Source organism: Spermophilus citellus, assembly GCF_964194105.1.
Source record: "Spermophilus citellus genome assembly, chromosome: 14".
Lineage (NCBI taxonomy): Eukaryota > Metazoa > Chordata > Mammalia > Rodentia > Sciuridae > Spermophilus > Spermophilus citellus.
Window position 1 is genome coordinate 25326841 of NC_138194.1, and position 16797 is coordinate 25343637.

The 16797-nt window shown below is 36.2% G+C and overlaps 1 protein-coding gene across 1 annotated transcript in view; it reads right to left on the reverse strand.

Moving 5' to 3' along the window:
• Window positions 1-16797, reverse strand: part of PXDNL (peroxidasin like) — a 489071-nt gene that overhangs the window by 195301 nt on the left and 276973 nt on the right. Inside the window, exon 4 of the mRNA XM_081265922.1 lies at window positions 16042-16113. Coding sequence (XP_081122048.1) covers window positions 16042-16113 — 72 coding nt within the window. The remainder of the gene's footprint in view (window positions 1-16041; window positions 16114-16797) is intronic.

The window sequence follows — 16797 nt, forward strand, 5'->3', positions numbered from 1 at the left end:
TTTATGTCTATTTACTCTCTGTAATATCTGTAGTGATGTGCTCCTCCACTCATTCTTGACTCGGATCATTTGTGTCTTCTCCTTTTTGTTCTAATAGTTTGGCATAAGCTTTATCAATGTTACTGCTCTACTCAGGGTCCAATGTTGCATTCTAGACATTTCTTTGTTGGTGTTCTGTCTTCTGGATCTTTGATTTCAATTCCCATCTCTATTATTTTCTTTCTTCTGCTCACTTTGAATACAAGGTTTCTGTTATCTTTCTTTCTTTGTTTCTTTGTTTCTTTCTTTCTGTACTGGGAATTGAAGCCAGGGGTGCTTAACCATTGAACCACATCCCCAGCCCCTTTTAAAAATATTTTATTAGAGACAAAGTCTGGCTGAGTAGCTAAGTATGTGGCTAAGTTGCTGAGACTGGTTTATGATCTCATGATCCTCCTGCTTCAGCCTCCAGAACCACTGGGATTACAAGTGTGGACCATCACACCCAGCTAGATTTTTAAAGTAGAAGCTTGCATCAGTAATTTGAGATTATTATTCTCAAATTTAAATATTTAATTTTATAAATTTTATCTAACTACTACCTCAGATACATCACCCAAAATTTCAATATATTGTGTTTTCATTTTTAACCAGTTTAAAACATTTTTTCCTATGATTTCTTTGACACATCAATTACTTATTAGGTCTAAATATTTGGGAATTTTCATGATAATTTTCTATTTTTGTTTCCTATCCTATATTTTGATTTTAAAATACATGTTATTTCAGTCCTTTTAAATTTATTGAGATTTCTTTCATTGCCCAGAATATGGTCTGTCTTGATGAATGGTCCTTTTTCACTTGAAAAAATATTCTGTATTCTTCTGGTGTTAGGTTAGCAAGATAAGTATGATTAGAGAGAATTACACCTTAGCAAAAGGTGTTTACATCTGGCAAAATTCATTATATATTCACAAGTATATTCATTTTATTACATACTTCTAAAAGGGGACAATTCTATTTTCTTACATAAAAATCCATGGTTATAATTCTCACAGAGATAATTTCCCCTCCCTACACCACCTATTACCCTTATGTAATTAGTACACAAGCAAGTTTTTCTTAGAAATAACTAAGCCTAATAGATGCATAAAATCACTTTTTGTTTTAGTCTATGACCTTATTAACATATTAAAAGAAATTATGTTCATATAGCCAAACACACAGAAAATAATCTCATGCAACACAGAGACAATGTTTATCCTTGAAAAAGAATGTAACTTGTCAAATTTTCAATTGACAAAAAGATCAAAAAAGGAATTAAATTTACGAATCTTTTTTTAATATCCCTTCCTCACTTCCTGCCCTCACGTTTTAGGATCAAAGGCTGTCTCCTGAAGACTACAGGAAAATCGAGGAGTGTATTTTTCATGCTGATTGTGAATGATCTTGTCAGTAGTACAATTGGCCTTGCTACTCCCTACAACTGTCAAGTCTGCTGCACACATCTAATATGTATCCCTGCCTTCCTTAAAAAGCAATCTAAGCCTAAAATGATTAGGTAAAATATAATCCTTAAAATAAAAGCAATGTGAATAGATCTTAAAGAATAAAAATCTCAGTCATCTCAAGTTTCACTGTAGTTTTGTGGAGATAAACTAAAGTAAAATTGCATTGTGGAGCTATGATTAGAATTATGAAAAATTTCAAGGATTATATATTTCATTGGGGGTACCAAAAATCCCTTTTGAATAGGAATTCACAAGAGCGTGGAATTGTGCTTAAAAACAGAAAGCAGAAATGCTTTACACATGAGCATTACTTGACATTAGTAAGACCATTGCTATCAAAATATAAAGCATTTATTAATGAGAATTCTGTGCTCTTTAAATGGGCATAAGAACTTTTCATATACTAATTTTATAAATCACTCATGCATATATATTTGATGAAAATAAAATATAACACTTTTAACATTGATAAGCATTTTGTTCATTATCCTTGTTGTTAAAGAATTTACATTTAGTGATCCAAAATGGCAGGCTACAGGGAGGCTGCGTTCTGTGTCACTCTGTGGCCTGGGATTCAAGTAGTGGGAATATTATTTCTCTTCGAGTTATTAGAGGACCCTCAATAACTGCTCCCTTGCAGGAATCCCAGCTGCCATGTCCGCACAGGACCCCAGTCACCATGCTGAGCAGGACCCCTAGCATTAGTCTCCACACAGGAACCCCAGCCGCCACTCCTGTGTGGACACCCATCTATCAGTGTGGGGCTCTCCCGGGGGCCTCCATCTTGGTACAATGCAACCACTGCTAGAGTTGCCTGCACCTGGGGTCACTGAAGAGGGTCTGGAGACTGTTGCCAGCCACAATACTGCATACCACAGAGCTGCATCTCTGAATACACTGCCCAACGCCACTACCCAGCCCGACCCAACACCCCATCTCTGAAAGTAGCCACCTCCATTATGGGATACCTTTGTGGCTAACTTGGGTTTTCCCTGCTACCACAATTGCCATTTTTAGTTGGGGCAACTCCCAACTTGGGACACCAGCTGGGACCTAGAAGCAATATCAAGGTACTCATAGTCCCCCAATTCCCCCCTCCCCTGCGGCCATTAACCCAGTACAGTGCTTGCAACTACATGGCCAGTCCTTAGCTTGCAAAACCTTGTCCTGATCTGCCTGATACAAAACAGCCCTCTGCAATAGGTGTACAGGCCCCAGGGCACAGCGCACAAGACCACTGGAGAGAGAGATTCCTACTAGGAAGTAGAAAGGGTGGGGGTAAGTGAGTTTAGAGACTAAATTAGAGACGGGGAATTATGAACTCTACAGGTGATATAAGACCAGGTTCCCACATCACACGAACAGGCCCCTCAAAGGAGATCCTTGGGATGCAGTCTCCCATCAGGACAGCAAGTGCTATGCCCCTCCTCCAGAAGTGCTGCACCCAAGACCAACCCTCCCACCCTAATAACCTTCACCTTCCGGAGGGTGGAGATACCAGCAAACAGACAACCCCACCTATTGGATGAGAAGAGAAGCAGGAAAGATACTGAACTCCTTAGAAATAATCCTTTAATTTTCCTTTGGGATTTTTGTTTCTTTTCTCTTTTTTTCTTTTTTCTTTTCTCTCTCTCTCTTCTGCCACCCTCACATCCCCTACATTTGTGAAACCAAGTACTTTTCATGGATTAGGCTACTGAGAACTAGGATGTGTGAATAGTATATTACAGTTGTGTTGTATATTCTTTTATCTCCTATTTTCATATTTTTCTTATTTTCTTAATTGTTATATTTGGGTTTTTTTTGCTGTTGTTCTCTATTTTCTTCCCATTTACTTGTCTCTCCAAATCACATTCTCTCTTTTTACCTACTATTAGCCAACTTCTTTAGATTCCTCTTTCATGCTTTCTAAGATCTAGTAACTCTATATCCTCATCTCCTACCTTCTTAACTTCTCATCCTACATCCCCCCCAGTTCTCTCTTTGTCCACCATCAGAAACTGTAAACCCTTTTGCAAACCTGCTGTTCATTTTGTACATAATAATTGACTCAACGTTTCTGTATACTGTCACAAAACCATAAATATCTTAATAGCTGATATTTGGTTTAAGGTTGTATATGTTTTGTATTGGGGGAGATCAATATTAACAGATCCTAAAGTTAGAAGATCCTGGAATAACATATACCAAGCTCTGAAATAAAATGGATGCCAACCAAGAATCATATCAAGCAAAATTAAGCTTTAGATTTGATGATGAAATAAAAACCTTCTGTGATAAAGAAAAATCAAAACAATTTACAACTAGAAAGCCTGCACTACGGAAAATCCTTGGCAAAATATTCCATGAGGAGAAAATGAAAAACAACACTGAAAATAAGCAAAGGGAGGTATTGCACTAAAGGAAAACCAATCAAAGGAGAAACCAAGTCAAGTAAAATATCAAAAATAAACAAAAATGACTGGGAATACAAATCATGTCTCAATAATAACCCTGAATGTTAATGGCTTAAACTCATAATCAAAATACATAAACTGGTAGATTGGATTTTTTAAAAAGACCAAACAATATGCTGTCTTCAAGAGATTCATCTCATAGGAAAAGACATCCACAGACTGAAGGTGAAAGGTTGGGAAAATCATACCACTCACATGGACTGCAGAAACAAGCAGGTTTCTCCATCCTCATATCTTATAAAGTAGACTTCACGCCAAAGTAAATCAAAAGGGATAAAGAAGGATATTTTATTCTGCTTAAGGGAACCACACATCAACAAGACATACAATTATAAATATATATGCCCCAAACAATGGAGCATCTACGTTCATCAAACAAGCTCTTCTCAAGTTCAAGAGTCAAATAGAACACAACACAATAATATTGGGTAACTTTAGCACACCTCTTTCACCACTGGATAGATCTTCCAAAAAAAAAGTTAAACAAAGAAACTATAGAACTCAATAATACAATCAATAACTTGGATTAAATAGGCATATATAGAATATTTATCCATCAGGGAGTGGATACACTTTCTTTCCAATAGTAAATGGATCTTTCTCTAAAATAGACCATATATTATGCCACAAAGCAACTCTTAGCAAATACAAAAAATTGGAGATACTACCTAGCATTTTATCAGATCATAATGGAATGAAATTAGAAATCAATGATAAAATAAAAAATAAAAACTACTCCAACACCTGGAGACTAAATAATAAGCTATTGAATGAACAATGGATTGCAGAAGACATCAAAGAGGAGATTAAAAAACTCTTAGAGGTAAATGAGAACACTGATGCTACATACTGAAATTTCTGGAACACTAGGAAGGCAGTATTAAGAGGAAATTTCATTGAGTGGAGTTTATTCCTTAAAAGAAGAAAAGGTCAACAAATAAATGACCTAACATTACATCTCAAAACACTAGAAAAAGAATAACAAACCAACATCAAAAGTAGTAGAAGACAGGAAATAATTAAAATCAGAGCTGACCATCAATGAAATTGAAACAAAAGAAAACTGAAAATTAACAAAACAAAAAGTTGGTTCTTTGAAAAAATAAATGAAATTTGACAGACTTTTAGTTATGCTAACAAAGAGGAGAGAGAAAACTCAAATTACTAACATACATGATGAAAAAGGTAACATCACAAAAAGACACTGCAGAAATATAGAGGATAATTAGAAATTATTTTGAAAACTTATACTCCAATAAAATAGAAGATATTGAAGGCATCAACAAATTTCTTAAGTCCTGTGATTTGCCCAAATTGAGTCAGGATGATATATAAAATTTAAACAGACCAATATGAAGTGATGATATAGAAGATGCCATCAGAAGCCTACCAACCAAGAAAACCTCAGGAACAGATAAATACACAGCTGCGTTCTACAAGACCTTTAAAGAAGAGCTAATACTCTTCAATTTAATTCAGGGAATAGAAAAAGAGGGAGCACTTCCAAACTCATTCTATGAGGCCAATATCACCCTGGATTTCAAAACCAGGCAAAGACACATCAAAGAATATTTCAGATCAATATCTCTAATGAACATAGATGCAAAAATTCTCAATAAAATTCTGGCAAATCGAATACAGAAACATATCAAAAAGATAGTGAACCACAATCAAGTATGGTTCATTCCAGGGATGAAGGTTGGTTCAACTTACGGAAATCAATAAATGTAATTCATCACATCAATAGACTTAAAGATAAGAATCATATGATCATCTCAATAAATGCAGAAAAGGCGTTAAAAAATACAGCATCCCTTCATGTTCAAAACACTAGAAAATCTAAGGATAATAGGAACGTATCTCAACATTGTAAAAGCTACCTATACCCAAGGCCAACATCATTCTAAATGGAGAAAAATTGAAAGCATTCCTTCTAAAACCTGAACAAGACAGAGATGCCCTCTTTCACAACTTCTTTTTAACATAGTATATGAAACTGTAGCCAGAGCAATTAGATAGATGAAAGAAATTAAAGAAATATAGAGATTCCAACATGGCGGCGGGCGCAGAGAGATCAAGTCTCTGACCTCTTCAGCTGTGCAGGCATAGGGAGTCGTAAACAACCTAAATCTGTTTGCTCAGGATCACTAGGCAATGCTGAGCTGACATGGATCTGGGGCAAACAGTCTGGGCCTCTCAGAACACACACTGAGCCCGGATCGGCTGAATTCAAACTCCCGTTCGCCTGCTTCCCGAAGACAAACAGCTGTGACTCAGCACTAATCCATCCGGCTAAAACAAATGGTCAGCCCTTCTCATCCTACGGAGGTAAATGCCTACCGAGCCTTCATAGGTAGTGGCCACAGGTTTGAAACGGGGCTTGGGAGAGACAGTAAGGACCCACCTGTTGCATTGGTCGCCCGGCAAAGGGAAACGAACTGTCGCCATTTGCAAGAGATACCACCATGGCAGAGAACTGACGTCATCAGACTTCATTGAAACCTGCGGATACAGGTGTGTAATTCCCTAGCCTTCCCTCTCCACACATCGGGGAAACCTTAAGGGCCCCTCCCAGCTCTCCCGTAAGGGCCCCTCCCAGCTCTCCCGAGAGCACGATAGCCAGACCGAGGGAATCAGAGGTGGCTCGGGACCCGCGGCACGGAACTACCACTCCCACCAGTGCTGACAGCTGAGGTCTCTTACACCAGCTACCGGGGGCGTGGCTACCGGAGGGCAAGTAAAATTTGCGGAGGATTCTCAGCCCCAAGCTCTACAAACTTAGGGTCTGAGGGAATGGCAAACTGGAAGAGTGTGCCCAGTCGTTCATGAAAACAGGGCTCCCGGGAGCAGCAGACCTGGCATGTAGCCAGTATTGTGCTGAGCGGCACCCGTGAGAGGGGCCTGGCTAGAGGAAAAGTGGGAAGTGACTAGACACAAGAGGAGGCCCTAGGCACTCAGGATTGGAGACTCGCCCAGTCTGGGAGGAGCTGCTGCACAGCGATTGGTTCCCGCGTATTGACAGGAGAAACTTGGCCTGGTGGGCACAGCGCCCCCTACTGGAAGAGAAGTTAATCAAACTCTAAGACTGCATTTATTATTATTTTTTCTTTTTTTCTTTTCTCTTTTTTTTTTGATTTGGGTTTTTCTTTCATTTTCATTTTTCGTTCTTGTTTTTTTAAATTATTTTACAATTTTTTTAAATTTTTTTCTTCTAATTTTAATTTTAATTTCTTTTGTTATTTTTTAATTTTTTTTCTTTTTTTATTTCCTATTTTTTTCTTCTTTTGTCTTTTCATTTCTTTTCAATTATCTTATCCCCCTTCCTTGAATTCTACCTGCTTACTCTCATTCTCTTTAGTGACTTCTTCCCTTCCTTTCTAATACCTTTCCTCCCAAGCATCTAATAAATTTATAGGAGTAAACAGTAACTCAGCAGTCAAACAGAACAAGAAGTAACATGAGCAGCTTCAAAAATCAAGGAAGAAAAGGAGTACAAACAATGCAGGACAGCCAAAATATTCAGGAGGACCTAGAGTCATCAGAAAAATGGTCATATAAAGAACTCAAGGAACACATTAGACAGATGGAATGGAACCTTAAAGGGGATAAAAGACAGCAAATTCAAGCAGCGAAAGAACACATTGAGAATGAATTACATAAACAGATAAAAGAAGAAGTTAACCATCTCTATCAGGAGATAGAGATTATAAAAAATAATCAAACAATAATTCTAGAAATGAAGGAAATGATAAACCAAATTAAAAACTCAATTGAGAGTATCACTAACAGAGTGGAGCAAGTAGAAGCCAGAACGTCAGATAATGAAGACAAAATATATCATCCTGAAAACAGTCTAGCCAACTCAGAAAGGCTGGTAAAAAATCACGAGAAAAACATCCAAGAGTTATGGGATAACATAAAAAAACCAAACTTACGAGTCATCGGGATAGAAGAAGGTACAGAGATTCAAACCAAGGGAATGAGTAGCCTGCTGAATGAAATAATTACAGAAAACTTTCCAGAAATAAAAAAGGAAACAGATATACAAATTGAAGATACATACAGGACACCGAGCACACAAAATCACAGTAGACCAAAGCCAAGACACATTGTTATGAAGATATCCAATATACAGAAAAAAGAGAAAATATTAAAAGCTACAAGAGAAAGGAGACAGATTACATTCAGGGGTAAACCAATAAGCTTAACAATGGATTTTTCATCACAGACACTGAAAGCAAGAAGGTCATGGAACAATGTATTTCAAACACTGAAAGACAATGGATGCCAACCAAGAATTCTGTATCCAGCAAAATGAAGCTTCAGGTATGACAACGAAATAAAAATCTTTCATGATAAACAAAAGTTAAAAGAATTTGCAGCCAGAAAACCAGCATTGCAAAGCATTTTGAGCAAAACACTACACGAGGAAGAAATGAAAAACAATAACCAAAACCATCAGTAGGAAGTGCCTCGGTAAAGACAGAGGGCGGGGGGAAAGATAATCATGGAGAAACAAACTAAATTAAAAAAAGGATAAATAATCAAACATGGCTGGAAGTACAAACCATATATCAATAGTAACTCTAAATTTTAATGGCTTAAACTCTCCAATAAGGCGACATAGGCTGGTATCATGGATTAAAAAAACAAATCCAACAATATGCTGCCTCCAGGAGACACATCTGATTGGAAAAGACATACACAGGCTGAAGGTGAAAGGATGGGAAAAAATATACCACGCACACGGTCCTCGCAAGGAAGCAGGGGTGGCCATCCTCATATCGAATAAAATCGACTTCAAGACTAAGTTAATCAAAAGGGATAAAGAAGGACATTATATATTGTTAAAAGGAACCATTCACCAAAAAGACATAACAATTATCAATATTTATGCACCAAATAATGGTGCTGCGACATTCATAAAACAAATTCTCCTCAAGTTCAAGAATCAAATAGACCACAACACAATAATTATGGGTGACTTCAACACACCTCTCTCACCATTGGACAGATCCTCCAAACAAAAGTTGAATAAAGAAATTATAGAACTCAATATCACAATCAATAACCTAGACTTAACTGACATATATAGAATATATCAACCATCATCAAATGGATATACTTTTTTCTCAGCAGCACATGGATCCTTCTCAAAAATAGACCATATATTATGCCATAGGGCAACCCTCAGTAAATATAAAGGGGTGGAGATAATACCTTGCATTTTATCTGATCATAATGGAATGAAACTGGAAATCAATGATAAAAGAAGGAAGGAAAAATCCTACATTACATGGAAAATGATCAATATGTTACTGAATGATCAATGGGTTACAGAAGACATAAAGGAGGAAATCAAAAAATTCTTAGAGATAAATGAAAATACAGACACAACATATCGGAATCTATGGGACACAATGAAAGCAGTTTTAAGAGGAAAATTCATCGCCTGATGGTCATTCCTCAAAAAAAGAAAAAACCAACAAATAAATGAGCTCACACTTCATCTCAAAGCCCTAGAAAAGGAAGAGCAAAACAACAGCAAATGTAGCAGAAGGCAAGAAATAATTAAAATCAGAGCGGAAATCAATGAAACTGAAACAAAAGAAACTATTGAAAAAATTAACAAAACTAAAAGTTGGTTCTTCGAAAAAATAAATAAGATCGACAGACTTTTAGCCATGCTAACGAAGAGAAGAAGAGAGAGAACTCAAATTACTAACATATGGAATAAAAAAGGCAATATCACAGCAGATGCTACAGAAATACAGAAGACAATTAGAAATTATTTTGAAAACCTATATTCCAATAAAATAGAAGATAGTGAAGACATCGATAAATTCCTTAAGTCATATGATTTGCCCAGACTGAGTCAGGAGGATACACACAATTTGAACAGACCAATATCAATGGATGAAATTGAAGAAGCCATCAAAAGACTACCAACCAAGAAAAGCCCAGGACCAGATGGGTATACAGTGGAGTTTTACAAAACCTTTAAAGAAGAATTAATACCAATACTTTTCAAGTTATTTCAGGAAATAGAAAAAGAGAGAGCTCTTCCAAATTCATTCTATGAGGCCAACATCACCCTGATTCTGAAACCAGACAAAGACACCTCAAAGAAAGAAAACTACAGACCAATATCTCTAATGAACCTAGATGCAAAAATCCTCAATAAAATTCTGGCGAATCGAATACAAAAACACATCAAAAAAATAGTGCACCATGATCAAGTAGGATTCATCCCTGGGATGCAAGGATGGTTCAATATACGGAAATCAATAAACGTTATTCACCACATCAATAGACTTAAAGATAAGAACCATATGATCATCTCGATAGACGCAGAGAAAGCATTCGACAAAGTACAGCATCCCTTTATGTTCAAAACATTAGAAAACCTAGGGATAACAGGAACTTACCTTGACATTGTAAAAGCTATCTATGCTAAGCCTCAGGCTAGCATCATTCTAAATGGACAAAAGTTAAAGGCATTCCCTCTAAAATCTGGAACAAGACAGGGATGCCCTCTATCACCACTTCTATTCAATATAGTTCTCGAAACACTGGCCAGAGCAATTAGACAGACGAAAGAAATTAAAGGCATAAAAATAGGAAAAGAAGAACTTAAATTATCACTATTTGCAGATGACATGATTCTATACCTAGAAGACCCAAAAGGGTCTACAAAGAAACTACTAGAACTAATAAATGAATTCAGCAAAGTGGCAGGATATAAAATCAACACGCATAAATCAAAGGCATTTCTGTATATCAGCGACAAAACTTCTGAAACGGAAATGAGGAAAAACACTCCATTCACAATATCCTCAAAAAAAAATAAAATACTTGGGAATCAACCTAACAAAAGAGGTGAAAGATTTATACAATGAAAACTACAGAACCCTAAAGAGAGAAGTAGAAGAAGATCTTAGAAGATGGAAAAATATACCCTGTTCATGGATAGGCAGAACTAACATCATCAAAATTGTGACATTACCAAAAGTTCTCTACGGGTTTTATGCAATGCCAATCAAAATCCCAACGGCATTTCTTGTAGAAATAGATAAAGCAATCATGAAATTCATATGGAAAAATAAAAGACCCAGAATCGCAAAAGCAATTCTAAACAGGAAGTGTGAATCAGGCGGTATAGCGATACCAGATTCCAAACTATATTACAGAGCAATAGTGACAAAAACAGCATGGTACTGGTACCAAAACAGGCGGGTGGACCAATGGTATAGAATAGAGGACACAGAGACTAATCCACAAAGTTACAACTATCTTATATTTGATAAAGGGGCTAAAAGCATGCAATGGAGGAAGGATAGCATCTTCAACAAATGGTGTTGGGAAAACTGGAAATCCATATGCAACAAAATGAAACTGAATCCCTTTCTCTCGCCATGCACAAAAGTTAACTCAAAATGGATCAAGGAGCTTGATATCAAATCAGAGACTCTGCGTCTGATAGAAGAAAAAGTTGGCTCCAATCTACATATTGTGGGTCGGGCTCCAAATTCCTTAATAGGACACCCATAGCACAAGAGTTTATAACAAGAATCAACAAACGGGACTTACTTAAACTAAAAAGTTTTTTCTCAGCAAGAGAAACAATAAGAGAGGTAAATAGGGAGCCTACATCCTGGGAACAAATTTTTACTCCTCACACTTCAGATAGAGCCCTAATATCCAGAGTATACAAAGAACTCAAAAAATTAGACAATAAGATAACAAATCACCCAATCAACAAATGGGCCAAGGACCTGAACAGACACTTCTCAGAGGAGGATATACAATCAATCAACAAGTACATGAAAAAATGCTCACCATCTCTAGCAGTCAGAGAAATGCAAATCAAAACCACCCTAAGATACCATCTCACTCCAGTAAGATTGGCAGCCACTATGAAGTCAAACAACAACAAGTGCTGGCGAGGATGTGGAGAAAAGGGTACACTTGTACATTGCTGGTGGGACTGCAAATTGGTGTGGCCAATTTGGAAAGCAGTTTGGAGATTCCTGGGAAAGATGGAATGGAACCACCATTTGACCCTGCTATTGCCCTTCTCGGACTATTCCCTGAAGACCTTAAAAGAGCATGCTACAGGGATACTGCCACATCGATGTTCATAGCAGCACAATTCACAATAGCTAGACTGTGGAACCAACCCAGATGCCCTTCAATAGATGAATGGATAAAAAAATTGTGGCATCTATACACAATGGAGTACTATGCAGCAATAAAAAATGACAAAATCATAGAATTTGCAGGGAAATGGATGGCACTAGAGCAGATTATGCTTAGTGAAGCTAGCCAATCCCTAAAAAACAAATACCAAATGTCTTCTTTGATATAATGAGAGCAACTATGAACAGAGCAGGGAGGAAGAGCAGGAAGAAAAGATTAACATTAAACAGAGACATGAGATGGGAGGGAAAGGGAGAGAAAAGGGAAATTGCATGGAAATGAAGGGAGACCCTCATTGCTATACAAAATTGCATATAAGAGGTTGTGAGGAGAATGGGAAAATAAACAAGGAGAGAAATGAATTACAGTAGATGGGGTAGAGAGAGAAGATGGGAGGGGAGAGGAAGGGGGATAGTAGGGGATAGGAAAGGTAGCAGAATACAACAATTACTAATAGGGCATTATGTAAAATTGTGGATGTGTAACCGACGTGATTCTGCAATCTGCATTTGGGGTAAAATTGGGGGTTCATAACCCACTTCAATCTAATGTATGAAATATGATATGTCAAGAGCTTTGTAATGTTGTGAACAACCAATAAAAAAAGAAATATAGATAGGAAAATAAAGACTCAAACTATCACTATTTGCCAATGTCATGATTCTATACTTAGAGGATCTGAAAAATTTCACCAGAAAACTTCTAGAACTAATAAATGAATTCATCAAAGTAGCAGGATACAAAAATCAACACCCATAAATCAAAGGAATTTCTGTACATCAATGACAAATCCTCTGAAAGAAAAACTAGGAAAACTATCCCATTTACAATAGCATCAAAAAATTAAAATAAAATACTTGGGAATCAATTTAACAAAAGAGGTGAAATATCTTTTTAATGAAAACTACAAAATGCTAAAGAAAGAAATTGAAGAAGACCTTAGAAGATGGAAAGATACCCCTTGTTCTTAGATAAGCAGAATTAATATTGTCAAAATGACCATATTACCAAAAGCACTATTCAGATTTAATGAAATTTCAATCAAAATCCCAATGACATTCCTCTTAGAAATTGAAAAAGCAATCACAAAATTCATCTTGAAAAATAAGAGACCCAGAATAGTCAAAGCAATCCTTAGAAAGAATAGTGAAGCAGGTGACATCATTATACCAGACCTTAAATTATACTACAGAGCAATAGTAACAAAAATGGCATGGTATTGGCACCAAAATAGACTGTAGACCAATGGTACAGAATAGAGGACACAGAGACAAACCCACACAAATACAGTTATCTCATACTAGACAAAGGTGCCAAAAACAAATACTGGAGAAAAGATAGGCTCTTCAACAAATAGTGCTAGGAAAACTGGAAATCCATATGCAACAAAATGAAATTAAGCCCCTACCTCTCACCATGCACAAAACTCAACTTTGAGTGGACCAAGGACCTAGGAATTAAACCAGAGACCCTGCACATAATATAAGAAATAGTAGGCCCAAATCTTCATCATATCAGATTAGTCCTCAACTTCCTTAACAAGACTCCTATAGTGCAAGAAATAAAATCAAGAATCAATAAATGTGATGGGATCAAACTAAAAAGCTTCTTCTCAGCAAAAGAAACAATCAGTGAGGTGAAGAGAGAGCCTACAGAATGGGAGCAAATTTTTACCACTCACACATCAGAGCACTAATCTCTAGAATATATAAAGAACTCAAAATGCTTAACACTAAGAAAACAAATATCCCAATCAATAAATGGGCTTAGGAACTGAGCAGACCCCTCTCAGAAGTTGATATACAATTGATCAACAAATACATGAAAAAATGTTGAGCATCTCTAGCAATTAGAGAAATGCAAGTCAAAACTACTCTATAATTTCATCTCACTCCAGTCAGAATGGTAGTTATTAAGAATGTAGGCAACAATAAGAGTTGGCGAGTATGTGGGGAGAAAGGCACACTCATATATTGTTGGTGGGACAGCAAATTAGTGCAACCAATATGGAAAGCAGTATGGAGGTTCCTCAGAAAACTTGGAATAGAACCACCATTTGATCCAGCTATCCCAATCCTAGGTTTATACCCAAAGGACTTAAAAACAGCAGAGTACAGGGACACAGCCACATCAATGTTTATCACAGCACAATTCACAATAACTAAATTGTGAAACCAACCTAGATGCCATTCAATAGATGAATGGATAAAGAAACTATTATAAACACACACACACACACACACACACACACACACACACAATGGAATATTATTCAGCATTAAAAGAGAATAAAATTCTGGCATTTGTAGGTAAATGGATGGAGTTGGAGAATATTATGCCAAGTGAAGTAAGCCAATCCAAAAAAAAAAAAAAACCCAAAGGTCAAATATTTTCTCTGATAAGTGGATTCTGATCCATAATGTGCATGGGTGAGGGGACATGGGAGGAATGGGGGAACTTTAGATAGGGAAAAGGGGAAGAAGTAAAATGGAGGGCCATTGGGGGTAGGAAATAGGGTGGAATAAAGTGATCATCATTAAGCTAGGTACATGTGTGAAGACAGGAATAGTGTGACTCTACTTTGTGTACAACCGAGACATGAAAAATTGTACTCCATATGTGTACTATGAATTGAAATATATTCTGCTATCATGTATAACAAATTAGAACAAATAAATAAATTTTTTATAAAAAGAATTTACATTTGCTTTGTGTGAGGATTCTGCAACACAGCAAAAAATTACTTAATACATTACACAATTTTTAAGGAAAAGATGAAGAAATACCCTTTATTATGGGGATATCTTGCTAATCATGTAAAATAAAATTAATTAATAAAAGAAAGTAAAAGCAATGATAATTTTTAAAAATATATATTTCAATGGTTGATCATATTTTAATACTGCAGTCTAACACTTTGGCTTTCAAAGAAAAAGAAATCCAAATGTCACTAAACATGTTTATTAGAGAAATGATTGCAAATAGGGTTTTGAAATTAAGAAACCACAATGAAAATGAAAACAAAATTGGGAGTCAAACACTTCTGATACAAACGAATTCACTAACAACTAAAAACTAGGACACATTCTACATACCTGAGTTTAAAAAATATCCACCACCTGTCATCAGTGGGGGGAAATCTCTTCAAATGTCTAATTAGAATCTGTATTGCATACACGTACAACTGAGAGAAATCTCTGAATAAAACATCAAGTTGCAGTTCAATAGCACTGTGAGTAGATAATATAACTTTTTTATATTGATGAATTCATATTTCACATTGAAATTCTGACAGGTGAATCTGAGGTTTATATGAGGCATCAAATGCTGAAAAGTGCCCTAAGGTAGAAGTCAAGTCTGAGTTGTAATCATGTCACAGACTTTTAATTTGGGGCAAGTCATTTAATTAACATTGGATTTGATTATATCATCTGTAAGATGAGAAGTTGTATCTCATGTTCTTGGCATTCCTACATCAGTTAAAATTTGGAACTTATTTCATAAAGTAAGTAAAAGGACAACTATAACTTTTGCAAAATGACTATTTTGTGGCAAGTCATAAACTTGTCTGTTTGCATGCTAAGCTTAATCAAATCACAGCAGAAATATCTGCATTTCAGAGATTTAGAAACAGAGGCCTACGGAAAGTAACTTTCCCAAAGTCCTGCAACAAACAAAGAAGTTGAGATCCTAACTGAGTTGTCTATCTTCCTGCCTTCAGGCCAACTCAATCATATGTTCTGATTTTTATCCAAGTGATGACTGAATATTCAGGCATTCAAACTTGATGACAAAGCTTGAAATAATTGTTCAACTGTCACACAATTGCATTTTAAAATGTTTTCTAGTTTAACCATAACCACCAGTGATTCAATTAGAATATTTCTATTACTTACAGCTGTTCCAAGGATACGAGTCCTTTAAACGTTTGCTTATCTAGTTCATGAATTTCATTCTTGTACAGGTACCTGAAAAATACAAATATAAAATCACTTTAAACTGAAAAATTTGTGTATACATTATATGGGTTGGATCAACAGTTTTAAAGTAAAGTCATTGGATCTAAGGACCATGCATGTGTGTGTGTGTGGGGGGGGGGGGGTGTTCACTGATTCCCTAAAGAAAATATGGAAAACTGTGGTTTCATTTAAATATCTTAATTTGGTAAGAAAATGCCAAGGCTCTCATCGAATTCTCAAAGGTCTCCTTGGTCCAAAATATTAAGAAATGTAAAGTGACCCTGAAGAAATTCTGACTAATGAGATCATATGTTACTGAGTAGTAACTTTTCTATGAAAAAAGTTTGACTATAAGCAATTTTAAAAATCAACTCTGTGAAACTGAATATATTCACTTGAGAGTTATATTCTTTTGCAAAGCTGGCAAATATCACCATATGAATCATCTTAATGGGATAAAAAAAACTTAACAGATCCATAAGATATATTTTGGTCCTCCTGTGACAGGCACTGAAAATCCACAGGAAATCATACCGCAGATTTACAAATATGATGTAGAACTAACCTTAGGCAAATATATGATGGAAGCCATGTATGTGACATGGGAGCACTTTCTATGTTGTTTGGATTCAACCACAGGGTTACAAAGTTATTTCATCTCTATGATCTTTGAGATTATCACAAAATGAAATC